Here is a 27,791-nt window from a genome sequence, read left to right on the forward strand (position 1 = left end):
TCGGTAATGATCTACTTAAGATAGATTATTGATGTTGATCCTTGCTTGAAAAGCGACATGAGAATCAAGATCATAAACATGATAAAAATACAAGACCAATATTTTTGTTATAACTAATATTTCTGTTTTCATGGTTATGAATGAAGATATTTGATTGATGCTAATATCAATGTTTGCGAGCTCCGGACTTTGAAACCACATGAAGAGGATTGTTTGAGAGTGCAAAAGCAGAACAGATTTTAACGTTCGTGACAAGCAAACAGAATTTATTCAGAATGCAGATTCATGGTGACCAGAAACCTATGGAAGCAGTGTTGTATAAAAGCAAGAAACTGTGAAAGATAGGGATAGCATGCAATTGTTTTATTTCTTCAAAAATGGAAGGGATAGATCAAGAGCTTCATTATGAGGTATCTGAGGGTAATTTAAAACGAGTAAAACAGTTGATCAAACGTGGTGCTGAAATAAACCGAACAGATCAAGACGGAAACACAAGTTTACATGTCGCTGTGCAGAGCAACCAGGTTAACATCATTGAATACCTTATTAAACGCGGTGCTGACTTGGAAAAGGTGACCACGTATGGACACACACCCTTACATCTCGCTGCTTCGCACGGACGTCTACAAGCAACAAAAGTTATACTCGGTCATGGAGCGAGCATTGACAAAATAAATAAAGAGGGACAATCTGCATGTCACATCGCTATAATTAAGGGAAAGCTTGATGTTGTGCGATACTTAATCACCAAGGGGGCAAAGATCTACCATGAAGCCACCGTGGCAGAAGACTCACTCCTACAAATTGCAGCAGCATACGGCGCAATGGATATAATGGAATACCTAATTGGTCAAGGAATTCAGGTAAACCAGGAGAATGCTGAAGGTTCGACTGCATTACACATTGCTGCAAAAAATGGTCATCTTGATGTTACCACATATCTTGTCAGTAAAGGAGCTGAAGTGGAAAAAGAAGATAATAGAGGAAAAACATCTTTACATTGGGCTGTTAAGTTTGGCCATCTGGAAGTTGTCAGATATCTGATCTCTCAAGGAGCTAAGGTGAATAAGGCCAATAAGCAAGGTTGGACAGTATTGCACCTTGCTGCTGGGGCGGGTCATCTTGAGGTTGCAAAGCATCTTATTCTTCGTAGAGCCGATGTGAATAAAAGAAGTGAGAGCGGCATGACTGCTTTACTCAGTGCTGCTCATAAGGGTCATGTGGACGTCATCAAATATCTGATTAGTCAAAAAGCTGAGATAAATGTAAAAGCTAAAAGCGGTTTCATGGCAGTACACATCGCGTCGGAAATGGGTCATCTTGATGTCGTTAAGTACCTGTTAAGTCAAGGAATTGGAGTAGATACATGTGATGATTCTGGGTATACGCCATTGCATTTAGCAATTCGAAATGGTAAAACCGATCTCTCAAAGTGTCTTATCAATCTTGGTGCTAATGTGAACACGGGTGAAAATTATGGTTCGACACCATTGCATCTCGCGGCTGAGATTGGTAATCTCGACATTACCAAATATCTGATCAGCAAAGGCGCTGAGGTGAATAGCAGAGACAATGAGTTTACCACTGCGTTACACATTGCTTGCAAAAATGGCGATCTTAATATTGCCAAGTATCTGATCGATCAGGGAGCTGATACGAAGAAGAGAAAAAATAACGGTCAGACCTCGCTCCTAGTTGCTGCTCAAGGGAATCACTTGCATGTCGTTGAATATCTGATCAATCAGAGAGTCGGGTTAAACACACAAGACAAACATGGCTTTACTGCGCTACATCTTGCTGCTCAGGCAGGTAATTTCGACATCACCAAACATCTGATCCTTAAAGGGGCTGAAGTCAATAAGGCTAAATATGATGGTTTTACAGCATTACACAGTGCCGCTGAGAATGGTTGTCTTGATGTCACTAAATATCTAATTGATCATGGAGCTGAAGTAAACCATACTGACAATAGAGGTTTGACGGCATTGCACACTGCTGTTGAGGGTGGTAGTGTTCATATTGCGGAATATATAACAGCTAAAGGAGCCCATTTGAATATGAGAAACAATTCTGGTGAGACAGCATTACACATTGCAGCTAAGAATAATGATCTGGATCTCACGAAATTTCTGATGAGTCAAGGAGCCGATGTGAATACTAGAGATAACGACAATCGCACTGCATTGCAATATGCTTGGACGAAGGGTTTTCGTGATGTCTTTGACTATCTGATCAGTCACAAAGCCGATGTGAATAAGGAACACAATAACACCCACAATGCATTGGAAGATACTGATGCTAAGAATAGTCATCTTGATAACACAAAACATCTTATTAGTCACGAAGCTCAAGTAAGTAATGGGGATTATGTTGACAGGAGGGCCTTAGACACTGGAGCTGGATTCAATAATGAACTTTATTTTGTCTGGAATGACTTACACAACGGAGCTAGAGTCAATAATGAGTATGTTACCTTCAATGAATTACACACTGGAGCAAGAGTCAATAATGAAGAGTATGTTCCCTTCAAATACTTACTCACTGGAGCTAGAGTCAATAATGAAGAGTATGTTCCCTTCAATGACTTACACACTAGAGCTAGAGTCAATAATGAAGAGTATGTTCCCTTCAATGACTTACACACTAGAGCTAGAGTCAATAATGAAGAGTATGTTCCCTTCAATGACTTACACACTAGAGCTAGAGTCAATAATGAAGAGTATGTTCCCTTCAACATGTTCAATGACTTACACACTGGTTGGTGTTCCTTACACACTGCGGCTGAACACAATGATCTCATAGGTGAAGAATCTCAAGTCAATAAAGGAGACAATTACGGCTCGACTGCACTACACGATGCTTCTCTTCAAGGTCATTTATATGTCGTTCATTGTCTGATTTGGCAGGGAGTTGACGTAAATACGGGAGACATCGATGGCAATAGTGCTTTACACTTCGCTGCTTTCAATGGCCATCTTGATGTCACCGTGTATCTTCTTAACCAGGGCGCTGAAGTAAATAAAGAAGCTGAGAATGGGAATACTGCATTACACTATGCTGCTTGGAGAGGTCATCTAGCTGTCATGAAATATCTTACTAAATATTCCAATCAAGAGGTTGCTGTATATGAAAACATAAAACCTCATGACCCGCCTTCGCATCAAGAGAGTCATGCTGGCGTCACTGAGTATGTTTTGCGCAGTGCAGACGTGAATAAAGTAAACAAGGAAGGTAGAACTGCCTTACACTTTGCTGCTGAGAAGGGCCGTACTGACGTCGCGGAGTACCTACTTACTCAAGGAGCTGGCGTGAATGAAGGAGACAATGGTGGCTGGACAGCATTACACTTTGCTGTTCAGAATAGGCACTTTGATCTGGTTAAAATTCTGTTAGAAGGAGGGGCACGTACTGACGCAGAAGATATTTACGGACAGACATCTCTACAGTTGTCTCAGTTACTTGGGTACAAAGACATCACTGATCTTCTCACCAGCGGCTGCACATCAGAGGTAAACGTACACCCACTTCCCCGCTCCTTATCTGCCGCACCTCTCTTCCTATCTCTCTCGAAGTTCAACATAAACTTTCATTTTATGCTACCCGTGTTTCCAAGTCTTTTCCCTTGAACGCCGCACTAAAAAATTGTCACTAACCCCTCTTCTAAACAATACATGTTAATTTTCCAAATGTCCTCACAGAGGAAACAAAAATGATTGCACGTTTCACCCACCATCTGACTCTAGTTTGCAAGGCACAACTTGATACTTTAACCAAAACCATGTCTTGAGCGAAGAATAGACTCCAAATAAGTAGAGCCAGTCACATGTTATGGTAGATGTAGTAACACTTCTTCATACTCTACAATCTGTACTATGCAAATCGAGAAAATCAAAGGGTCGGTGCCTGCAGACTAATCTCATTCAGCAATGTGTATAATTATGTATCACCACATCATATACAATGATTAATGAAATAAAGTTGAATTCGAGATTCTTGTATAAAAAGATTGCTTAATACATGTAATAGGAATCCGAGAATTGATTAGTTCCCCGCTATGGCTTTTGTTACATCAGAATGTAATAACATTTCACCTGGTAACTTTCTTCTTCCGTTGTAGGTGAGCCAAGTTGAAGTGCTGGACATACAACATGCCATTGAACACGGTCACACCCCCTCCATTGAGAAGATAGTTTCAAGTGGAACTGATCTCAATGCCCAGTCTACTGACGGTCAGACGTGTCTTCACAAAGCCATCAAATTGTGCTACAAGACTGGGGTAACTGTGGAAAGAAGTGCCACGCTAAAAAGGGTGAGACACAACATATAGTGTTACAGACCTTAGACGTGTCACGTCATAATCTTATAGCGCCCTCCCTTTGTCAGGGATGCGCCAGCTGCAGATCACGAACGTACGCAAAGCGATATAGCGGCACTATGACGTCAATGCATAAGGTCTATATTTCGAATCACCAAATGGTCTGCTTTCATTTAGTCTAATGCCATTCCATCTAATAACTAGTTGGTAAAAAAGCCATTTTAATCCATGTGGTCCAATTAAACTTAAGTGCTAATTGTGCAAAGGGAATGAAAAGAAAATGGTTATATGAACAACTGGTTATTAAACGAAATGGTAATATACAAACTGGTGATTGGACGAAGTGATGGTTGGACCAAGACGAAATGTTATTGGACGGAATGGCAGACTAAATAAAGGTAGTCCATGTGGTGAGTGGACAAGTTAGTAGAGGACAAATTGGCAATTTACCACCACCAACATTGTTGGGCGTTTTTAGATAACGAACATAATAAGCAAAAGTGCATTCTTGGGCATGCTTAGTGGCGGATCCGGTTGCACATCTTGAACCCTCTTTTTCTGAGCCATGACAAAGTGAAGACCTGCTGTTTTGGTTGTGAGATATTCTGTGTCATAGATTAATTTTGGAGTGAACATCGTTGATTTTTTTATTTTTTTTCTTTTGTTTGTCTGATTCGAACAACTCCCCCTCCTTGAAAATCATAGATCCACCCATTGGTATGCTCTATCGAAAAGGGGCTACTGTCCTATTAGTGGGCATACATTATTAGCCATATAAACTTGTGCGTTTCAGATTTCGGATGAGTTTTACGATGGAAAACTATCTCCTGAGATGGCCCTCGTGTTTTATCTCCTGGAGAACGGAGCTAGGACAGATGTGGAGGATGCAGAGGGCAACTTACCGATCCAGTATGCCAAAGATGAGGTGGTCAGACAGATGATTTTGTCCAGGTGATTCTTAAAGCCACCGCACACCTTACGATTGGTCTGGGACCCGGTTTGGGAATAACAAGTATTAAAACTTTATGCGAATATTGAGACATGGAACTTGCTTTTTAAAGAATTAAAGCGAACTGAATATCTAGTTATAATGACGTCAAAGCAATTGTACGATTTGCTACGATTTGAAATCAATTTGGCCTGTACTCTAAAATAGAGGCTTGCAAGCATCCAAAATTGTTATATTAGTATTCTTACAGTAAATTTGAACCTCCATATTTTCAGATAATTAGCAAATGTGCTCTATTAAAAAATCGGCGGTTGACCGGTCGTAATTTGTGTGAAAGCCTGAGCGAGTGAAATTTCTTCATGAGCCATAGAGGGATAAACATTGAAGTCCGTGTATAGCTTTGGTGGAGGCTCGATATTGAGAGTTAAATGTATGTATCACATAATATTCCAACCTTATAAACGTGTAGTGGATTTTTCGTTTCAGCACTTGAATAGTTTGAAAATTTTAAGAAAAAAAAAAGTTTGTACCTTTCTCCTTCATACGCTGATATTTTCATTATGGTTCGTCTCGGTACAATCGTAATGTAATATATACATATATATATATATATATATATATATATATATATATACTTGAAAGACAAATAAATAGACGAGTGAGAAGTAGCTCTCTTATTTCCTTTTATTTACGAGCTTTCGGCCACCATCGGCCTTCGTCAGGCCTACAAAAAACAGAATGAGATAGATGACATAATGAGATACATAACATAATTTGGTACGATTATCATATATGCATATATATATAACTTGGGTATAGTGTTACATTTGTTTATAATGTTGCAGAAGTTTGCATAAGATATTTACCGTGATTTTATAGTAGGTCTTTCATCGGCCCTAGAGGGCCGTGTGCAGTGGGACGGTGACCACAGAAATACAGAATTTCTAGTTAACAATTCGTTGACGGTTACGGGATCGTGTATATATATATATATAATGTAAGGGCCCCCTTACATTATATATATATATATATATATATATATATATATATATATATATGTGTGTGTGTGTGAGGGTGTGTGTGTGCGCGCATGTGGGTGTGTTTGTACAGTAATACAGACAATTGAACCATTTTTTATTACTTTTAGATTGACTTCATTGGAGGACATCAAATCATACCGAGGTAAGAGGTCTTTAAAAGTGTGTTCCATCCCCTCTCCCGAGAAGACGCTCACATTTATTGTTGTATTTAAAATCACCTTTTCAATTTTATTCAACTTAATTTATTCTTATCGACAATGCATGGAAGTCCGGATTGCTCACTCATGATAATAATACGAGAGTGCACAAAGATATGAATTGAAATATAATTTGTATTTTGCATTTTTTAAAGAGCAAATGGAGAAAAGGCAGAACATGTATTTTGCTAAAAAAGCCCATGTTATTTATTCTATTCTATTCATTCCCCACATATTGACCAGATAGCCCCGTCAATCGAATCAAGGGCCCAGACGTTGAAGATATTTATAATTAAAAGGGATGTGAATAAACGAAATATAAGACCGAAATGATTTCAGTATTATCAATATTGCACGTGAATTAAAACTTTATGGATATTCATGTAATGTTGTATGATACATAAATAGTGTTATGCATTCAAAATAGTATAAGGCCCCGTGCCCCGCAACTAGTATTGAAAGAGAATACTGTAGACACTAATGCTTGAAAAGTGCCCGTTTGACCGCCATTTTTAATGCAAATATCCTGGTCAAAACATGGGAAATCGTTTTAGAAACAGATCGTATCAGTCAAATGATTTTAAATTCGACCTTTCCCTCATCATGGTTCTAGAATATAAAGATATGAAGGACTAATAACGAAGATAGACAACTGTCTTGACGTATATGTATAAGATACGCTAGTGTCCCTCGCCAGCTTCTGATGAAAAAAGGGAGGGGAAAACAAGGAACACACACAAACACCCTCTCACACACCCACAGCACCAACACTCTCCACACACACCCACACATCAAACACAATGAAGCCACCCTGGCTCTTCTCAAGATTGTTACAATGTGTATAATCAGTCAAACCTTTCTTGTCTCTTCATTATCTTGCTTATATTCTACATCAGAAATTGGACCCGCACCATCAGTAAAGTCCATTGAGATCGGAGCTGATGACACTTTGGAAAAAGCACTAGACGATCATGGCGTATCAGTGATCATTCCGTCAGATGCCATTCATCAGGATCACTCACGTCGGATCACCGTAACCCTTTTAGAACACCCTTCATGTCTAGATGTTCAGGAAGATGAATCATTGGCATGCTGTGGTATCAAGTGTGATCCTGGAAATATGATCTTCAATAACTCCGTGATGATCAGAATTCCACATTGTTTCTCCGTTATCAACCCAGATCAAATACGACCAGATATCGTCTGCCATGAATGGGATTCAGTGAACGGTAAGTTTTTCTGATCAAAAATGATGCTTTAAAATCTACCTCATACCAAGGTGGTGTGCCTACGCCAAAAGAAGCGGAGAGTATATCAAGAATCCATTTAAGTGTAAAAGTCTGATGTTTTCGTATAAGCTACGCTGCAGAGTGGTTTTCTAAAATCCATGCAACTGCCGCGTCGCTTAGGTATACCAGAAAAACTGCCCTGTTGTGGGAGATACGATCATATTGGTCCTAAACTGCCTAAGTTCGAATCACTCAAAGTAATGTGGTGCAGTTTGTTTGGGGTTCCATACTCGTTGTCTGACGGCTGCTGTATTCTGCTTGTTAGCTTCAAAACGACTGACGCCTCTGCGACAAGGGAGTTTGACACCTCAATGAATCATTGTACCATGGCCGATGGTTATAGTTGAACATGTTTTGCCATCTGTTACGAAACATGCTTCCAGTTTTCCTTGAAGTTGGAGTGAGGATGCTCTATGACGGCTAAATGGACGACGAGGATGCGTTAGTATTCAGGGTTTTGTTGTATTGCAACATAACAACATCCCGTGGGATTCTTGACATATTGTTGAGCCTTCTTAATTATCCAGAATGTGTGATATTCACTTCGGAAGGGGGAGGGGCAATGGCCGAGAGGACTAGGATGCTTACTGGGATCGATCTAAGACGTCCAATAACTCTTCTTCGTAGTGTCATTTAAGGGAAACATCGGGCTTTTGGAATAAGTTTCTACACCAGACTGGATCAGCATATTCTGCATCACAGTTGACAAGAACAGGGGTTATCTGTGCGAATCGCATGTCAACATGGGCTCCCCAATAAGAGCCAGGAAGACGATGCAGAATGATGTTCCCTGATGAAAGTTTGATTTGTCTGATGTCATTATGTCAACAGATCCCTAATATGCAATGTAGTTTAAATTCCCATGAAAATTTTTTCGATGAATAGTATTTTGTTTTTGTCAAAGAAGCATGCATAAAACACTTTATCTGATGATGAATTGAATGTGCATCAAACATCATGTCTCACTTTATGTTTATGGATATCACGATAAAAAGTCAAAGATAACTGGTACGATGGTAAAAATCGTTCTGTATTGATTTTTTTTAATGATCAGATCTCCCAAATACGTCAAGGAGGAGATCATCCACCTCACCAGACAGACCACCACACTGTAGAGTGTATGGTAGACATCTTGAGCTTTACATTGACCGCTGTGCCGAGTGGTGGGTTCTTATTCCCCTTGAGCAACAGTTGGTCCGACAGAAGATTATTTGTACGCCATACATTCCGGACAAGATAGATAAAGGCAAGAAGATCGATGTTCATCTCCATCTGCATGCAAACATTCCAGGAATGGAAGCGGTAAGTAGAGGCTTCCATCATTTTTATTAATCTTTATCAATTTTTGGAGGTGAAAATTGCTTCCTTTAGGTTTCATGTGTCATAGGACATTTGCACCACTTCAACCTCTACCAGCAAAACGTAAGAAAAATCCTTACACGGTGCTCCAATAAGTAAGGACACATTGATGTCTCATGATCATGCAGTTCTGCGCACGCTACGTTATATAATTATATTTCTACTGATGAGATGCAAATCGATGATGTTGAGCATTGCTAGTAGGTCCATGATGGCACACACGGTCTTGCACTTATGCAATTTTCTAGATCACACTTACAATTTCATGTCGTTAAACAAATCCAGATTTACTGTTCATCTGTTAAAAACCAGACAATACCAATTTGCGTTGAATGCAATGGGTCTAAGTGCATATTCATGAAAGTCCATCTCCGACCCCCTCCCCCATGAACCAATTCCCACAAAATTGGTAAGATATATGTAATCTCATGATAACTAACATTGTGTTTCTAAACAATATGGGTCCAATTAAGGCAGAACCTTGTGGGCGGAAATACCATATTGAGTGTCGAAGTAGCGCAATAAGGAACAATATCCTGCTGGAATATTTACTGCACATGTTTAAATTTAGGCTGATGATTATTATCGTCGTTACTTTATTCTAGGATGCAGAAGAGGAGGAAAGGAAACAATCATATCACAAGGCCCATCCATCTGTTCCTATCAACGTAGCAACAAAGTCTGGAGACCTTGTTAAGATAGAGGTTGGAGAGGTCGGACGTGTTTTAAAAGTGCTCTGACATTTTGTGCAATTTTACCGTGTTTCCTGACATTTTGTGAAAAAGTTTTATATGGTTGCATCAGAAACTGGATAGTGAATATCAAGGATATACTCATTTTTCATTTGGATTACTTATTTGGATACTATCAAACATTTTTAACTTGAAATTTTGATCATTTTGGAGAAGAAAGTGTCAATAGACTTCTAAAACTAGCATCATTTACGCGTCATTGCCTAGCAACTCATCATTAAACGCATACTGGCTTGGATGGAACGCATGACTGGTATCTCTTTGCGCAACCATTCTTTGTGCGCTTAATTCTGATCGTTTCATGTAATTGTGACGTCACGATGTCTGGGAAGAGAAAGTCGTCGAAAAACAACTCTGGTGATAATGAAGAGACGAATGAAAACTATCTTCTATCACTGATCAAGAATGAGCTAGGGAAACTTTCCAATTCCTTGAATGCTAAGTTGACCGTCTTGGAACAGTCGATCGACAGTATACGAGAGGGACAAAGTAGTATTGTCAACTCGCTGTCGTTCCTCAACGAGAAATTTGAGGAAATGAAGTTGAAGGCCGAGAAGATAGAAAAGGAAAACAGAGAACTGAAGGAACAAAACATCTGTCTTCAGAAGAGATTCAGTGAGTTGACCTTCCAGCTTAACGAACTTGACCAGTACCACAGAAGAGTCAACTTGGAGGTGGCAGGTGTACCAGAACGACAGGGCGAGGTTCCTGAAAGGATCGTACTTAATATCGCGAAACACATCAGCCCTGAGCTTGCAGCATCCGACTTCGATGTGGTTCATCGGCTGGGTTCCAAACGCCAAGCTGATAACAAAGCCCGCCCAATCATCGTGCGATTCACCACAAGACGAGCTCGGAACATCATGTACGATGGGAGAAGGAAGCTGAAGACTCTCTCCACAAAGGATCTTGGATACAACAGCGATGGCAAGATCTACCTCAATGAAAACTTGATCGCTTCCACTAAGGAGCTAATGAAAGATGTCAACAAGGCCCGCCGAGATGCCGGATACAAGTTCCTGTGGACCCAGAATGGCCGAATCTATGTAAGGAAGGATGAGAAGTGTCAACCCATCATCATTCATTCCAGAGAGGACTTTTCTAAGCTGTAGAAGGACTATCCATGTTTTTCAATTTTCCAGTATTCTTTTTATTTCTTATGAAATTCACGTCACAAAATTTTTCGCATCGATCAATATTTGTGTTATTTTCCGTGGTATATTTTGCATTCTTTCACTGCCCTTTCAATAATGTTTCAATACCAGACATTTCATGGAGGTCATTTTACTTATTTTTGTGTGCAAATATTCTTCATCGACCGTTAATAATTGTATCAAATAATCTTTATTTTGTTAACTATTACAACTGCAGTATTTTTCAAACTCGAATTTGGGGTCATGACGGTATCAAATCTAAAAGATGCTTTATATGCTCAGCTTACAAAGATTTTGATTTAAGATGGCAATATATTCTATTTCATAATGGTGGATAATATGCGTGATTTCCCATTTTATCATCTGAATAATGATGATTTCTTATTACTAAATCATCCAAGTCAGGATAAAAGTAATATTATCTCAAATCATCATACTCCATTTGATAGATTTTCTACTGATATTCTTACAAATAATTTTGATGAACTTCAAGTTGAATTCGATATTCATGATAAAGCATACAATCTTTCCTCTTCTCCATATTATACAGAAAATTCATTCAAAGACTATGCTAAATTGATTGGAGAAGATGATGTTTTTATTTTGCATTTGAATATAAGAAGCGCTAACCAAAACTTCGAGAAATTACGATTATTATTAGAAAATACACAATTTGCCAATCCCCCAATCATTGCTCTTACTGAAACTTGGTTCACGGAAACACCTAATTCCTTATGCACCATCCCGAATTATGATATTGTTATAAACAATAGGAAAAATAAAATTGGAGGTGGACTAGCATTATATATTCCGTCTTCATTTGATTATGCAATTAGACATGAATTTGAATATATGAATGATATCATCGAATCCTTATTTGTAGAAGTAAAACTTCAAAAAGATAAGAAAACTCTAATAGGTGTCATCTACAGACCTCCTCAAACTTCTTGTATAGAAGATTTTTTACTTGCTACTAATGAACTTTTGCAAAACGGAGAATTGATAAATAACAATTGTATCATCACTGGTGATTTCAATATTAATCTCTTGACCAGTAATCACTCTGCAACAAACGATTTCCTTGAATTAATGTTAACTTCTACTTTTTTGCCGATTATTTCTAGACCAACCCGTATTACTGATCATTCTGCTACGCTTATAGATAATATATTCTGTAACTCTCACCCTCTTCCGAAAGCTGGCATTGTAACGACAGACATATCCGATCATTTTCTTATTTTTACCCATATCCAAACAATGCAATCACTCGCAAAAATGGAAAAGAAATATAGGATCTGTCGCAACTTTAGTGACAAAAATATTGAACGCCTCCAAGAAGATTTAAGCTCTGTTGATTGGTCTGACGTTTATAACTCGAAAGAGAATGTCGATGACTCATTTGACATATTTTTGAAATATTTCAATGATTGCTTAGATTCTTGTGTTCCTTTAAAGAAATATCGAAATTACGACTATAAACGTGTTCCAAAGCTACCATGGGTTTCAAAAATGATATTAAGGTCTATCAATCGGAAAAATAATCTCTATGTTTCTTATATATCAAATCCAAATGATGTTTCACGGAATAGATACACGTCTTATAAAAATACCTTAACAACTACTCTCCGAATAGCAAAAAAGAGGTTTTATTCAGAAAAATTACAATCATATAAAAACGACCTTAAAAATACATGGAAAACAATAAATGGGGCTCTAAACAAAATTAACAAATCTAGTGCTGTTAATAAATTATGTGTAGATGGAAATATGGTTGAAGATACTCATTCTATAGCAAATGAATTTAATTCATATTTCTCTCAAATTGGACCAAAGTTAGCTGGAAATATTATCCCTGTAGAAAATTCGTTTAAGGACTTTTTGGACAAACAAAATGATAATTCAATATTTCTTACTCCAGTTCATAGAGAAGAATTACTTGAGATTGTATTTAATTTGAAAGCAGGAAAGACACCCGGATATGATGGCATTACAAATAAAGTATTGAAAAACATTATACATTCTCTTGCTGATCCCCTGCTTCATATATTTAATTTATCATTGCAGCTTGGCCAGGTCCCAAAGAAGATGAAAATAGCTAAAGTTATACCCATTTTCAAGAAGGGGGACCAATTAATTACTAGTAATTATCGCCCAATATCTTTGTTAACTTCGTTCTCAAAAATTCTTGAAAGGATCATTTATAAAAGGACAGTTGCTTTCCTTAAGAAATATAGTATTATATGTGATAATCAATTTGGTTTTAGAGAAAAACATAATACAACTCATGCTATATTGACATTAATAAATAAAATATCTACTTCTTTTGATAATTCTGATCATACTGTAGGATTATTCCTTGACTTCTCAAAAGCGTTTGACACAATAGATCATGAAATACTGTTATGTAAGCTATCAAATTACGGTATCAGAGGGACAGCTTTACAATGGTTTAGGAGTTATCTTACTGATAGAATTCAGTTTGTTACAGTAAATGAATCAGAATCTCCAACAAGGCCAGTTTCCTGTGGAATTCCACAAGGTAGTATTCTTGGCCCCTTGTTATTTATACTTTATGTTAATGATATGAAAAATTCATCTCATGTTCTCTCATTTATTCTCTTTGCTGATGATTCCAATATTTTCTATACACACCATGATCCACATGTACTTGTGAGCACTATGAATACAGAATTTAAAAAAGTAACAAACTGGATTAAAGCCAACAAATTGTCACTGAATCTGCAAAAAACTAATTATATGCTTTTTAGTCATTCATTGAAACATCTACCGCATCAAATACTTTTAGATAATACTGAAATCAAAGAAGTGCAAACAACAAAATTTTTAGGTCTTACTATTGATAACAAGCTTACGTGGAATGCTCATATCAACAATACTTGCAAAACTCTGTCAAGAAATATTGGAGTCATCAATAAGCTTAAATACGTTCTACCAGCACAGGCGCTATCCATGTTGTATTGTGCATTAATTCTACCATATCTTAATTATGGAATTCTGGCATGGGGTAATGCCTCTCAAACGAGACTGAATAAAGTCTTGCTACTTCAGAAAAAAGTACTGAGAATAATATGCAATATGTCCTTTAGAGCTCATACGGATGAATTGTTTCGTCAGAAACGTATCCTTAAAATCAATGACCTGTACCGCTTGCAACTATTCCAATTTATGTATCAGCTAGATAGAAATAGTTTACCTAATGTCCTACAAAAGAAATTTATGAGAAACAATACTTTACATTCATATAATACGAGACAATCAAATGACTATCACTTACCTAAAAGTAAAACAGTATTTTCTAGCAAAACTGTATTTTCCACAGGACCAAAACTCTGGAATTCTCTGGACAGAGAAATGAAAGAGGCAGCTAATCTTATACGATTTAAATTACTCATCAAAAAATTTCTCCTGAATTCTTATTGATTCAATCTAATATTTGTGAACTTCATACTTATCCACGGTAGTATTGAATATTTTTTTAAGTCAATATTTAATTTTGTATATAGTGTAAATACATTTGTGTTACAGTGTTTATATCTATATAATTTTATAGAATTTTGCTGAATATTTTACTCTTACCCTTGTATAAAGTTTTGATAGGGGGTCTACATTTTACAAGCTCTGCTTTTTAGTAGGCCCCTCCACTTTTTTCATTTCATTGCTACGTTTCAATCCTGCATATGTTATGCATTTTTTTTCATTGTAAACATGATTACGAAATGTACTTTGATGATTGTGGAATATGAATATATCAATAAATAAAATAAATAAATAAATAAATAAATAAATACCTTGATGTGGTTTGCCAGCGTGAGGGTCATCGTGATGTCAAGGAGGTAAACATTTCTACAGGAGATCAGTCTTGTTAATTGTCTTACATTCATCACTAAGTATGAAATCCTGCCAATATTTGACCCGCAATCACTTTAATATTAAAATTATATAGTCAAGATGCCGTCAGAGAGCAAAGTTGGATCAGTCGATAAAAGCGCCTGCCTGTCGACCCAAAGATCGTGGGGTTCGAATCCACCCCGGGCGGGTGACTGAAGCCAGTGCGTTGTGTGTAAACTTGTCTCCTCTGTTCCATAGATGCAGGCTGTGTTACAGTGGAAAACGCTCCGTCCCGCGGACATGTCGGATATGACGTTAAATGGAGAGGAGAGTCACCACTTTTACACGTTAAGAACCCAGTTCGCAGTCATTCAACGCGTTGAATTAGATACAAGTTAGCCATCTGGTACGATTGAAATTTCGGTGAATAGAGTACATGCTCCTATTTGTAATGAATCCTTTAATGAAAATTACTCGAAGTAAAAGCCTATATAACTAGAAAGCAAAGGATAAGGTAGCACTATAAGTCTTGACCGTGTGGAAAATATTTACTTTGCTTTTTTGTATTATGATCTCAGGTTCTTTCGCTAAAAGATATTCATAGCAATATGAGAAACCGTGTTCTAATACCAGTGACTGTGCTTGAAGAGGACGTGGACTTTCCAGTTACTATCACAATTGTACAGAAGGGAAAGCTTGACGTTGCAATACATTTCGCATTTGTCTTCAATAGTTCAGGTAATTCGCCAAGGAATAATATTTTTACTTTTATTGAAATTGCGTAATATGCATTAAATTTAATTAAACAGTTCATGAACAATGATACAGGTGATATTCGATTGCTAAAGGGGATTTAACTACCTTATATAAGACGGGATTTATTTACATGTTGATATGACTACGTCTTGACATTTATTTTTGTTGTACTACTGCTACTACTAATACTACTACTACTACTACTACTACTAGTAGTACTACTACTACTACTACTACTACTACTACTACTACTACTACTACTACTACTACTAGGCATTTATATAGCGCCATCTATCTAGAAATATTCTATTCCGAGGCGCGTTGTTATTATTACTATTATTATTATCCCGGATTTAGCTCGAGCTGCCTTTCACCGCTCATGCATTCAAGGAATTAATCCTACCGGGTACCCATTCACCTCACCTGGGTCGAGTGCAGCACAATGCAGACAAATTGCTTGCTGAAGGAAATTACGCCATGGCTACTAGCCCTATTAATATAATTCTTACCGTCTTGGTTTATCTATGCATGACAGGAGACCCCCCACCCGGGGACACTCTAAGCATGTTAAGAAAAAAACCCCAAAACAATGATTTAAGGGTCATACCAAAGATTATAAATCACTGAGTCAGTGATTCACTATACACACCATAGTTTATATCGACCGATTTCTTTACTTTTCTTACCTTATTTGCAACACAGATGATGAAGACCAAGACCCTTCTGTAGAAATCGCTTCTTCTGTACGGTAAGCGTTCACTTTTGTAATATCTGTAGTATGATACTAATTTGAAAGAATGCACCAACAACAGTATTTTTAAAGTTAAAACTACTAGATCAATAGAAGCTTCTGTAAGCAGTGCCCTGAATATGCTGTCCAAGTTTGACGAAATCGTGTACCTACAGAATGGCATGGATAACTTATTAAACATTTTCTACAATGGTAGTAAAAATAATAATAAATGACTTTTATAATTATATAGCACTTTATCAATCTACGACTGCTCAAAGTGCTTCACAATTGTTATTACCCAGTCACTGGATTCATAGCTTTTACGCAGCCTGTTAGGCGCACACTTGCTAAACCATGCAACCACAATGATTATAAGGCGAGCGTCAGAACCGCTACGCCACGGCGCCTCCAGTGCGCTACCACTTTGACAAGGCTCAAGTAAGTGCTATGTCTTTGTTCCACCATGACAAAAAAGGTTCATGAAACTTTCACACATAAATATTGGACATGAAAAGTAATGGTAATTTGTATAATCTGACGTGCTACGATGAAAGATGGCTCCAGATTGGCGTTTACCATAGTGTACGAATCAAGATATAAAAGACCAGCTGCGGGCTGATGGAGGAGGGGGGGGGGGGGAGTGGTGCTTGACAAAAAATATTAGATATATGTACCCTTCTTTTCCAGCGCGATTAGAGGCATTTCAGGAACTGACATCCAGGATGTCGAGCTGCACAGCATTGCTGAGATGATGTCGGTGAATCATTTCTATGATTTGGGGATCGCACTTGGCTTTCGAATCCCTAACTTGGATGCCATAGAATACATGCAGTCAGGAAACAGGCAGCAGGCTATGTACCAAATGCTGGTAAAATGGAGGCAGGCACAGCCACCTGGTCTTGCAGCGAAGGATGCGTTGCTGTCAGTAATGGAGTCGTTAGATCTACCGAGTGAGGACATGCAAATATCAGGTTAGTTGATGACTTGATTTTTTTTGTAATCTGAAAATCTGATACTTCTTTAAATACCGGCACCGGTTCTGGGAAATAATTGTTTGGCAATTTGTAGGTGTGTTGTTAATGTAGAAATCGTAACATTTCTTAAAAGATAGCCTATGCATGCCTTCTGATTATAAATGATGACGGTTATCGTTGACAACCATTGCAAGCCAAGACCATAAAGGAATTGAACTACGGGAAGTTTCCGGCAACGTATCAGAGATAATATCCACGATGAAGGTACAATATATTCAAACTGAATCAATAAAAAAAAGAATCGTTTTTTGAATGAGAAGTCAATGTGATGGGTTGCCACACCTTCCACACAATATTGATGCATTTAAATGGATGGTTCGGGCTGAAAATATTTATATCTTAATAAATAGAGTAAAATTCACTGAGCAAAATGTTGGTAATTTCATCAAAATCGGATAACAAATAATAAGGTTATTGAAGTTTAAAGTTTAGTAGTATTTTGGAAAAAAAAAACAGACGTCATGAATACTCATCAAGTGGGCTGATTACGTCACATCTACACTTTCCGTTTTCTAAGTTGCAGCAATAAATATCTAATGCACTAAATCAGTTGTCAATCCAAGTTTTCGAATTCTTGGAGGAAAAAAATTAAATAAACCTAATTTCATATAATATAATAAAAAAGAACAAGTGGAGATGTGACATCATCAGCTCACCTTATGAATGTTCATGACGACTGTTTTCACAAAATAATGCTTTACTTTAAAATTCAATAACTTTGTTATTTGTTATCCGGTTTTGATAAAATTTTCGGCATTTTGCTTAGTGAATTTTACTTTATTTAGTAAGCTATACATACTTTGAGCCCGGACCATCCCTTTCAACAACAAAACAATAGTGGATATACAAGTTAATATCATTACAAACCGGAGAATAATATATCATTGCTTTCATACTACACAATTATTTTTGTTCGACTACTTTACTTATTGTTCCAACAGCTTTTGAATTTTATGTAAAACATTCTCATGGGGTAAAATTAAAGAACGAGATGAGATAATGAGAGAAGATAGGTAAGAGAGATGGGAAGGCAGTAGTGAAGCGTGAGAGAAAACCAGAGATATAAAGAAAGAGAGAGAGGGAGGGAGAGAGAGAGAGCCAAAGTGAAGTGAGAAGGAGTGATAGAGGGAGACAAAAATGTACTTTAATACACAAAGTTGAAATAAAAATTTTCCTCTTTTCTTTCGTTCCTCATATCGCCTTCACTTCAATTGACATGTGTATACCAGACCTCGGTTCTGACAGGTAAGTGCCTATCCAGTCTCTCTTTTGACCCCCTAAATACCATGTTTGTTTTTTGTAATTGATATGCACAAATTTGTGTATTTTTTACATACAAACTTTGCGTCTTCAAAGGAAATAAATGGGTTCTTTATCCCCCCCAAAAGAAAGAAAATAAAGATAATGAGAAAGCTAAAGCCTCCATCTTAAAAAGAAAGGTGAAACGAAGATTATAGATGTACACGCGATAGCATTAACGGTCCGAGATGGGAATTAGCTCTTTGACAATAATGTCAGCCAAACTTCAGCAGAAAATATCACTAGTTAAATTACGACCTTAATGATTCACAAATTCCTGTGTATCAACCACTTCACTAGGAGAGGATTAGTCCAGGAACATCCGAAATAAGTAATAGACTTTCATCAGAAGAGAGAAACTATTTTCTATCCTTTACAAAAATACACATTTTATTCATGTCATTGATATAACATATGAAGGGGTTGGGGCAAACATGCTTTCCTGTGGATCTCCGTATTTTACAAGCATATGATCTGAAATACATTTTGCATGTAGAATAATAATTGAAGATTAGTCAGGTATGATCTTAACCATTAAAGCAAGCTCAATAAGATTAATGATTTGTAATCTATGAAAAATAAATCATGACTTACCGTTCCTGTATCGAATGCGTTTTGTAAGGAGGTAAGAACAATTCTGAAAAAAATCGACAGATGGTTCATTTTGGTCAATTACGAGATTGAAATCCGTATATACTGTTTAGTTTTGTTTATCAGAGTCTACCATTTTTTTCCTATTTATAATTTTTCAAATAAAAATAGTGATATCCAAGACAGTACTTTGCTTACCCTCTCTAAGACGATCAAAGCAAATCAATTCTACGAGGTAGGACAATTGCTTGGTCTAACAAAGATGGATCTTCAACACATAAAGCACCGGACGTTCTCCAACCAGAAGGATGCCAACATCCAAATGCTTTATAAGTGGAAGTCATCCCAAATATCAGCAGAGAAAGGCATGCAGACTCTGAAACTTGTTTGGGAATCAATACAAGCAGTAGGAAAAACAGAAAGCAGCGAAGGTATGTTTTGCCTCATGTGATGCAAAACGGCAAACTACATTTTTTGTTCTTTCATGAACAGAAGTAGATTTCTAAGCCATAAAAATTAGGCCTAAAAACCAATTAGATTCTTGTTTAGTACTCCACTACAAATTACTTAGTGGCCTATTTTTTCAGTGGGGTTTACTTCTAAACCAGTTGGAGCGTTGTGGCCCAGTGGATTGGTCTCCGGACTTTGAAACAGAGGGTCGTGGGTTCAAATCCCAGCCATGGCGTAGTTTCCTTCAGCAAGAAATTTATCCACATTGTGCTGCACTCAACCCAGGTGAGGTGAATGGGTACCTGGCAGGAATTTATTCCTTGAAATGCCCCAGCGCTGTAAAAGGCTGCGGGGCTAAAGCCAGGGTAATAATATCCAAGTCCTTTGGAAGCGCATAGAGACGTTATTTATAATGTGTTTTGCGCTATACAAGAACTGTCTATTATTATTATTATTATAATTAGATAGAATGGAGAATCATTTTTTTTTATTGATTAAATTTCGAGCAACCCGATTTCAAAGAATATTCATAGACCCTGTGCATCGCGTATTCTTAGGACATAACATTTATGACGAAATCGTTTTTTTTTTTCCAGATATCATGGATAAAGGGGATTCCGCTCGTCTGTACCAAGTTCAAGAGGAAAATGAACCGGGTGGACCTACCTGCGAATCAGAGGATATGGACGTAATATGCACTGACATGGGTGAGTTACATCACAACAAATATATGTGTATATGGTGTCGGTGTATGTGGTTGTGCGTATTTGTGTTTATATTCATAAATAATTTAAAATAGGCATATTCTTATCCCATACACCATTTTGAAGAAATTACTGCATAATGATTGCTCCTCCTATTTTTTATATTCTTAGGGAAGGGAGTGAAATAATGAATGGTATAGATATACTATTCTATCCTTTGAATCCTTGAATGGATTGGCAAAGTTACTGTTTTATTATCTGCAAAGTCGACCCCCGACAGTAAGAAGTATTTACCAGAACAACCTAGTGTTAAAGGTTCCCGCAATACAATCTTTCAGCTTGGTAACCTATACGCCAATCCGAATGATGTATCTTGAACAGACACTGTGAACAGTGGTATTTCATTCAGTCTTTGATTGAATGAATGATAATCTGTTATTCCGAAACAAATCCTTTTTTTATTTCGAAGATGCTCGCGGTGGATCTCCGGTGAAATATGAAAGATCTTACGAAGATCCCGACTTACATGGCGGAATGTCAAACACAGAAGAGCTTTGCAGCGTCGCCCTTCCGGTAAAAAGTCTCCCACAAGTATGTCTACTTGGGAAATCACTTTATCTGGATGATGGCGTCATTGTTGAGATCATAGATCTACAAAGGCTGGCAGTGCTCCATAGCATCGCACGGCAGATTCTAGATATTTGGTGGCATGGTTTGAAAGAGGACGAAAGGAAAAATCAGAGTTCAAAGCTGCTTCTCGAATACAACATTACCAAAATCAAAGAAGGTAAGTTTCTCAAATTCATTTTCATAACTTACAAACGGGGCTGCTGTGACCCCACAATATTTTTGCAAAAATTGTATTGTGGGGGTTCTTTAAACATATCTTTTTTCTCCTTTTGTTCATAATTGTTGGATATGGCTCTTAAACATTATGTTCCCACATTTCTTAAAAAACCGAGTGTTATTCTTTTTTGGTCAGTCGCGTCGCTCCCTGGAAGATAATCCAAAGGGGTGCCATATCAAAAACTCGGCCTCTTGCGTTTATTGCGTCAACCATATTATTTCACCAATCACAGCTATTTGATAATCCTTTCCTGAAAAAAAATCAATTTGCATGATTTATTTAGCATGTAGTGTATTCTACACTAGTCTTGGGACATCTTAAAATATCTCAAAACAATTTCGCAGCATCTCTTGTCTCATTTTGTCAAGTATTTGCTCCTTTCTCTCCCTCTGTGTTTTCTTTTGTTTTTGGCACATATCCCCCTCTAGTATATCTAGAACCTACTTCTTGACAATAATCTTGAAAGTGAAACAAACTCTTAACCATTCCAAAACCATCAATGCCCTCAGGTCGTGAAGATGTCTTGGGCGCTATTCGGTCCACCGCAGACCTACTGACCTTGTGTCATCGAGTAAAAGTGAGTCCTTCGAGAGTTCTGCAGATCATGAGCGCATCTGTAACATTACTACCGTCTTACGTCATCGGTCGTGTGGTTATGAAGATGCTGAACCTATGGTTGCAGAAATGTGGAACCAGAGATAGACTTCTGGCAATTGCTCAAGCGTTTCGTTTCAACGACGCAGCGACCAAGATAGCAGAAGGTAAATGCCGTTTAAAACTTTACTTCAAAGGGATGGCTGCAACTCCCACCACACATTTTGTCATTATTAACGGCAATATAAAAGTTAAATTATCGCTGAAAACTAATCAAGACCAAACTTATCAAAGTGGAGTATCATGATTTTGTTTTACTTTTCAATCTTATAAAACTGTGACCTAAGAATCACCCCTTTTTCTCACATGATATTTTGCACCCTCTTTCTGTCATGTTGTTTCATTTGAAAAGGTCATTTTACGTGTGAAAACTTTAAAACCTGCCTACCAGAAAGCTGAAATTTACAGAGCATTAAAATGTATTTTTTAAACATACACACATAAACACACCCCACACACAGTCTTCTAATTTGACAATAGGGGACTGACTTATAATTAATCGACAAAAAAATGTCCCCAGAACTAAGCCATTGCGAACTTACATGCTCACACACACACATACCCACACACACACGACACCAATCCCCCCAAACAAACCCTCTCACCCACACACAACTACACACACACCCTCACATATCCACCCAAATACACACTAACACACACACCTAAATGTGAATGAATTACGCCTTTTCAGGAATATAGGCCTACCCTCTCTGATTCGTGGCCTTTCCTCCCAAGGTCGGTTCGCACAGCTTGACCTTTGAAGGCGTGATTTAATTTGAGTACATCTTATCCTCTTCACGTCTTCAGCACTCGAATCGCAACCAAGCTACCCAAAATTCAGCTCGCACTGCAACATTGATCACAGAGGAGGAACACTGGCCCTCGCTCAACTTGGTGTCGCTCTATCGATTCCCGAAGGAGCTATACCAAAAGGAACGAGATCAGTTGTAACCCTTCAGGTATCAACGCATGATACTCCTCGGATCCCCCTCCGAGAAGGTGAGGTCCTGGTTACCCCAGTCATAGAGACTTCCTTCAAACAAGAACTACTCAAACCTTGCAAAGTCGTATTACCACACTGTATCAATCTCCGGGGAAGAAGCGGCGACTATTCTACTATTCTCTACGCCAAACAAAATCCAAGTAAGAAGTACACATTACTATTCAGGTATATTGTATTAAAGGTAAAAACTGTGTATGTTTTTATTGCTGATTTAATAACAATAATGGCAACCCATATTTTAACCTTATGCGGTGCTGAAATTTATTGAGATTCTACAGTGATCTCCTTATTAGGTTCACTTCATGATTATTATACCGAAAAGTGTACCTTGTTTTTGGCAAGCCTTTTTTACGAATTGAAAATAAAATGAACAGACAAATAGTAATTTATGATGATAGTTTTAGCTTTAAAGATTAATAAGCAGTGACTAATTTTGTCATATGTATAACATGTCGTTTAATAAACGACATTTTCTCACAATATGTCAAACTTTAAAGCTTAAATATCATGATCAACCAATAAAACAATGATTATGTTATTGCTAGATTTTCAAGATTTAAATCCCTTTCCTTTTGTATGGTCCCTATTCTTAATAAAGATTAATGTTGAATAAAATAATTTGGATAATTCCCTTAATGCCTGTCTAAAACTTTGTTAAGGTTCAATAATGTTATGTATACTATATCGTCGAATTGGTCAATCGTACAAAAGTGAAGAGGCCGCCGAACTTTTTTTCCAACCGTCGATCCTTTGCCAAAATTTGGATATCAGAATATCTTGCACGCCCTTTCTCGGCAATTAATTTTGCAAGCCCCTCAAGGTACTTACTTATCTTGCAAATTGTAGTGAATGGATATTAGGAATGTACCCAGATTATACTGAGTATATCAGCCCTTTTTGAACTTGGGAAGAGGTTTTAGTATGCGGATGTTGTTGGTTTTTTTACCTGGTGCCCAATATCAATGATCCACAAGCTAAGTGTTATTTGCCAGATTGCCTTTTTGGTGTTAGATTGCCATACGCTTTCTCCAAAACTCATAAGGTTGCTCGGTATTCATTCTCTAATCATTGTAATTTTCAAATTACCACAGGGACTTTTGGTCGGAGGAGCCTTACTCGGGGTACATCAAATACCTCAAAATCTGAGATCGTGTTTCATACACGTCATCTTCAAGTCTTGGCTCTGTCTTCTAGCGATTGTCCAGGAGTTCAGTTAAGATGTGTCGTCTTCCAGCCTACCATCTTGACTCCAGAAGAGGAACCACGTTTACGTGTCTACATAGTTCATCCCTATAGGATATATATGAAGGTTTTATGTCAGATATGATACAAAGATTATGTTCTAAGCCATACTTTCTCGCTTTAATAAATGATTTTTACACCGCTTGTGTGTTAAAGAAATATTATTCACATGGTCATGTGCCTGCCTTACACATTTCTGTGTGATAGCATGGTACAATGCTATTTAAGAGTTAAGAGGTGAATTGTACGGTGCTGAAATTTATTGGAATTCTACAGTTTGTAATATTGTATGTCACTACGAATAATATTACCGTTGCATTTTCGAATGTGTGATGTGATAGACAGGCAAATATACAACATTTGTCATTTTAGTGAATTTGACGAGATGATTTTTATGACGAGAACACCAAAATTGCACCAGATTATTTTTTGTTACATTTAGTTGGTGGAAAATATATTACTTGACCGAAGAATCAAGTCACGCCGTGATATTTTCCCTGTGGTTTTAATCGAAATTATTTCCCATATGATTCTGTTTACAGCATATAAGCAGAAAGGAAAGGACTTCATCTGTTTCCTACTGCCAAGTCCAAAAGGAATTTCAGTTCTCAATACAACCAACATCAAAGCACCTCAAGATTATACTCCAGGATGGAGGAAAAGTACAGAAAAGAATGGTAATGTTTAATTTTTATGGAAGGTCGGGGTACCTAGGAGGGGCCATTTTATGTTGTGTGTAACAATCCATATTGTCGCCAACTCTAATCTGCGATACTTAGATTACCGGAAGTGCACCACATTATGATTTCCGTTGGTCACTTGAATGCAGAAGGTGTTGAAAGAAATGGAACCAACTTCGGATTTACCATGCACACTCAAAGTATCGTTTTATTAATTTAGACATTGGCCCAAATTTAGTGGGATTCAATATTCTAAAATATATTCTAAAATAACATAGTGCACAGTCGTTGACCACGTTTACACGACATGTAACAACAACGTTAACAACAATGGGCCTACTGGGAAAGCGCCCGCCTCATGAGTCATACCAAAGACAAAAATGGGACCATCTACCTTGTTTCTTGCTGGGCGTTCAACATCTAGCTTGGAGAAGGTTAATAGTATAGCGCCTGCTGGTAGAGCAGTTTCCCAACTGTAGTGGCTACCCTGGCTAAGTAAAACATTATTATTAATATTATTCTATCATGATCATTGACGTACCATATCATGGTATTTTTTTGCAGATGCCGATTAAAGGTATACTGAGTGGAGAATGTGATCCTCTGATCTTCAAGCTACAGTTCTCTGCTGAAGAGAAAGGCTACAAGGACTTGAACATTACCATCCAAGAAGATCGAAAACTAACAGCAGAAAAACAAATTTCCATCTCTATAGAAGGCAAACAATTATTTTAAAGTAGTTACAGGTTTTGGCATAGAGCTAGCTCCATGGTTTGGGGGTGTCCTTATACAGTATTCCTCAAAAGTCATCAATCATGTCAGTGACGGTTCGATATATATTTGTCACTTTCGTTTACTGTAGTCATGGTAATGGTTTCTTTCCTTTTCAAGCATTTTATTTAATTCTATGGGAATATCAATTCATCTCTGAAGGAAGTTTCTTACTTTCATAACATGAAATCATTTATTATTAACTGTCAATAGCACAGCTGTAAAATTCCCTCATTATATTGTATTTTTGTATTCAGATGAACCAGATTATGCTGTCGACAACATCACAGATTCGTAAGTTTGACACGGGCTCTGGAAACGATTTATTTTGTGTAAATTTGACAAGCACAAAAAAAGTTTCCCCTCTACATTGAATGTCGTTTTGGTCCCAGGATATTGACAAGCCAAAAAAGAGGTTTAAACACAACCCTGGGAAAATCTTGGGGGTGCTTCAGCACTCCCGCTTCCTAGGGCCATGAATCTCCCCCTAATATATTGATATAACACTTTAAACATATGACATGCATTAGGTGGCATTTGCACATACATGTGTGATGCCATCGCTTGAGTATTTTGATAAGTTCTTTAGGTTTTTTTTTTAAATCTGTAACAAATTCTTCCTAATTGTTAATTTTGTATGTGAAAATGTCAAATTACAATAAAATAAATTTTAGTCGTTCCGGTTTAGCATAGGAAAAAAATGGAACTGGAAAGTATGATTCCATGAATTCCTGAAAGATTGTGCGTTCATCTTATGCACGAGGAGGTTCTTGGTAAAAAAAATTTCCAGTCTTTTACAACGCTGGATTATTCCATTTTGGTTGGTGCACATCTGTAACAATCATAATGATAAAAGTGTAAGGATGATATGGCTACCGCTTTTCATAATGATTTTTTTTTTGCTTCTACTTGTAATTATTTAACACTACAGGCATCAACATTTTGCATCTAATAATCTCCTTGAGGTACTTGCCGATGTGATCCGTGAACCGAAGGACTTGACATCTCTTGGCTACCAACTTGGCTTCTCGCAACAAAGTATGAGGAAATATAATGATCCAGCTGAAGTATCGTTTGATACAATCTCAAGGTCAGGCTTCATTGGGATGCTACGTGAGTGGAGACGAAGGGTCCGACCTAGTGAACAGATGGAGGAACTTCACCTGGCCTTGCAGAACGCTGGTCTAGAATATGTAACAAACGTGATCCTCCGAGAAAGTAAGCATATCCTACTCCCTGTAATAAATGAAATAAGTAACGATGATGATGATGATGGTGATGATAATGATTACGATGATGATATCACTTGCTGAGTTTAGATCGCGCTTTTAGCGCGACTATAATTACACTGGGTTGACTAATCAGAAGGGCTCGCTGCATTTAACGGTCTAAGGATGTGATCCTATTACCCATGGTTCACCTCACCTGCATGGTTGAGTGAAGCAAAATTTTGATAAATTTCTTTCTTACGAAAAACAAGTCATGCCTGCGATTCGAATCCACGATCCACTGATTGAAAACCAAGAGGTCCCCATTTGTCATTTCGATATATATACATTTTTTTAGAATAAAACTGTTTATAATCGAGCGCATTTATATTATAAACCTTTGAGAAAGCCTTTAAACTTTGTTTCTCTCTCTCTCTCTTTTTAATACTCCTTTTTGAACTTTAGTGGGTGGTGCCTCTAGGAAAAAGTTTGAACAACTCAAACAAGAATGGGAGTCAAGAAGCAAGAAGATTAGTCACTAAACTGCTGATTATCACCAGCAACCAGCATGACCATTAAGGACTTCACATGAATTATGTATTAAGTACTAGAATGGAACGGAAATAATATTCTTCATCCATGTTCGACATTTATATATTCTGTTAGACAATTTGATCTTGAATTGGAACATCGCTGTACAGTCTCATTGCAGCTTGGCTCCAAACAGCTTGGCTGCTCCAATCCTAAAGGTTAGCGCTATATGGAGATGTCGTATGGTTCGGGATGTTATTAGGCACTCTCTCTTTATGATGTCATCGTCAGTATATCCCCACTTTCACATGTCTCTACATGTATGTTATACGGATGTTGTTTTTTTTACCTGACTGCTAAGAAAGCACGAATGCCTGCATG

At 37.5% G+C, this 27,791-nt stretch overlaps 2 protein-coding genes across 2 annotated transcripts; both read left to right on the forward strand.

Annotated features, from left to right (window-relative positions):
* The first annotated feature begins 377 nt into the window (after positions 1 to 377).
* LOC121406324 (ankyrin-3-like) lies at positions 378 to 9,889 on the forward strand. Its single transcript, XM_041597339.1, has 7 exons — positions 378 to 3,509; positions 4,118 to 4,309; positions 5,109 to 5,266; positions 6,412 to 6,446; positions 7,398 to 7,730; positions 8,845 to 9,092; positions 9,755 to 9,889. The coding sequence occupies exons 1-7, from the start codon at positions 378 to 380 to the stop codon at positions 9,887 to 9,889; spliced, it is 4,233 nt and encodes a 1,410-aa protein (XP_041453273.1).
* Positions 9,890 to 10,221: 332 nt separating this feature from the next.
* LOC121406325 lies at positions 10,222 to 27,774 on the forward strand. Its single transcript, XM_041597340.1, has 16 exons — positions 10,222 to 10,947; positions 15,483 to 15,642; positions 16,363 to 16,408; positions 17,081 to 17,364; positions 18,657 to 18,672; positions 19,489 to 19,748; positions 20,364 to 20,474; positions 20,941 to 21,258; positions 21,828 to 22,079; positions 22,783 to 23,118; positions 24,070 to 24,287; positions 24,763 to 24,897; positions 25,465 to 25,618; positions 25,929 to 25,965; positions 26,603 to 26,889; positions 27,345 to 27,774. Exons 1-16 carry the CDS (start codon positions 10,222 to 10,224, stop codon positions 27,419 to 27,421), a joined length of 3,417 nt encoding a protein of 1,138 aa, XP_041453274.1. The 3' UTR covers positions 27,422 to 27,774.
* The last annotated feature ends 17 nt before the right edge of the window (positions 27,775 to 27,791 follow it).

Source organism: Lytechinus variegatus, chromosome 19 (assembly GCF_018143015.1).
Source record: "Lytechinus variegatus isolate NC3 chromosome 19, Lvar_3.0, whole genome shotgun sequence".
Taxonomy (NCBI): Eukaryota; Metazoa; Echinodermata; class Echinoidea; order Temnopleuroida; family Toxopneustidae; genus Lytechinus; species Lytechinus variegatus.

Bases quoted from the DNA above. Each gene is read 5' to 3' on its own strand.
- LOC121406324 (XM_041597339.1), top strand. From the start codon at position 378: ATGGAAGGGATAGATCAAGAGCTTCATTATGAGGTATCTGAGGGTAAT. The intron at 4,310-5,108 runs GTGAGACACAAC...TGTGCGTTTCAG, and splicing joins GAAGTGCCACGCTAAAAAGG to ATTTCGGATGAGTTTTACGA. The intron at 5,267-6,411 runs GTGATTCTTAAA...TATTACTTTTAG, and splicing joins AGACAGATGATTTTGTCCAG to ATTGACTTCATTGGAGGACA.
- LOC121406325 (XM_041597340.1), top strand. From the start codon at position 10,222: ATGTCTGGGAAGAGAAAGTCGTCGAAAAACAACTCTGGTGATAATGAA. The intron at 10,948-15,482 runs GTAAGGAAGGAT...TTATGATCTCAG, and splicing joins CCCAGAATGGCCGAATCTAT to GTTCTTTCGCTAAAAGATAT. The intron at 26,890-27,344 runs GTAAGCATATCC...TTTGAACTTTAG, and splicing joins AAACGTGATCCTCCGAGAAA to TGGGTGGTGCCTCTAGGAAA.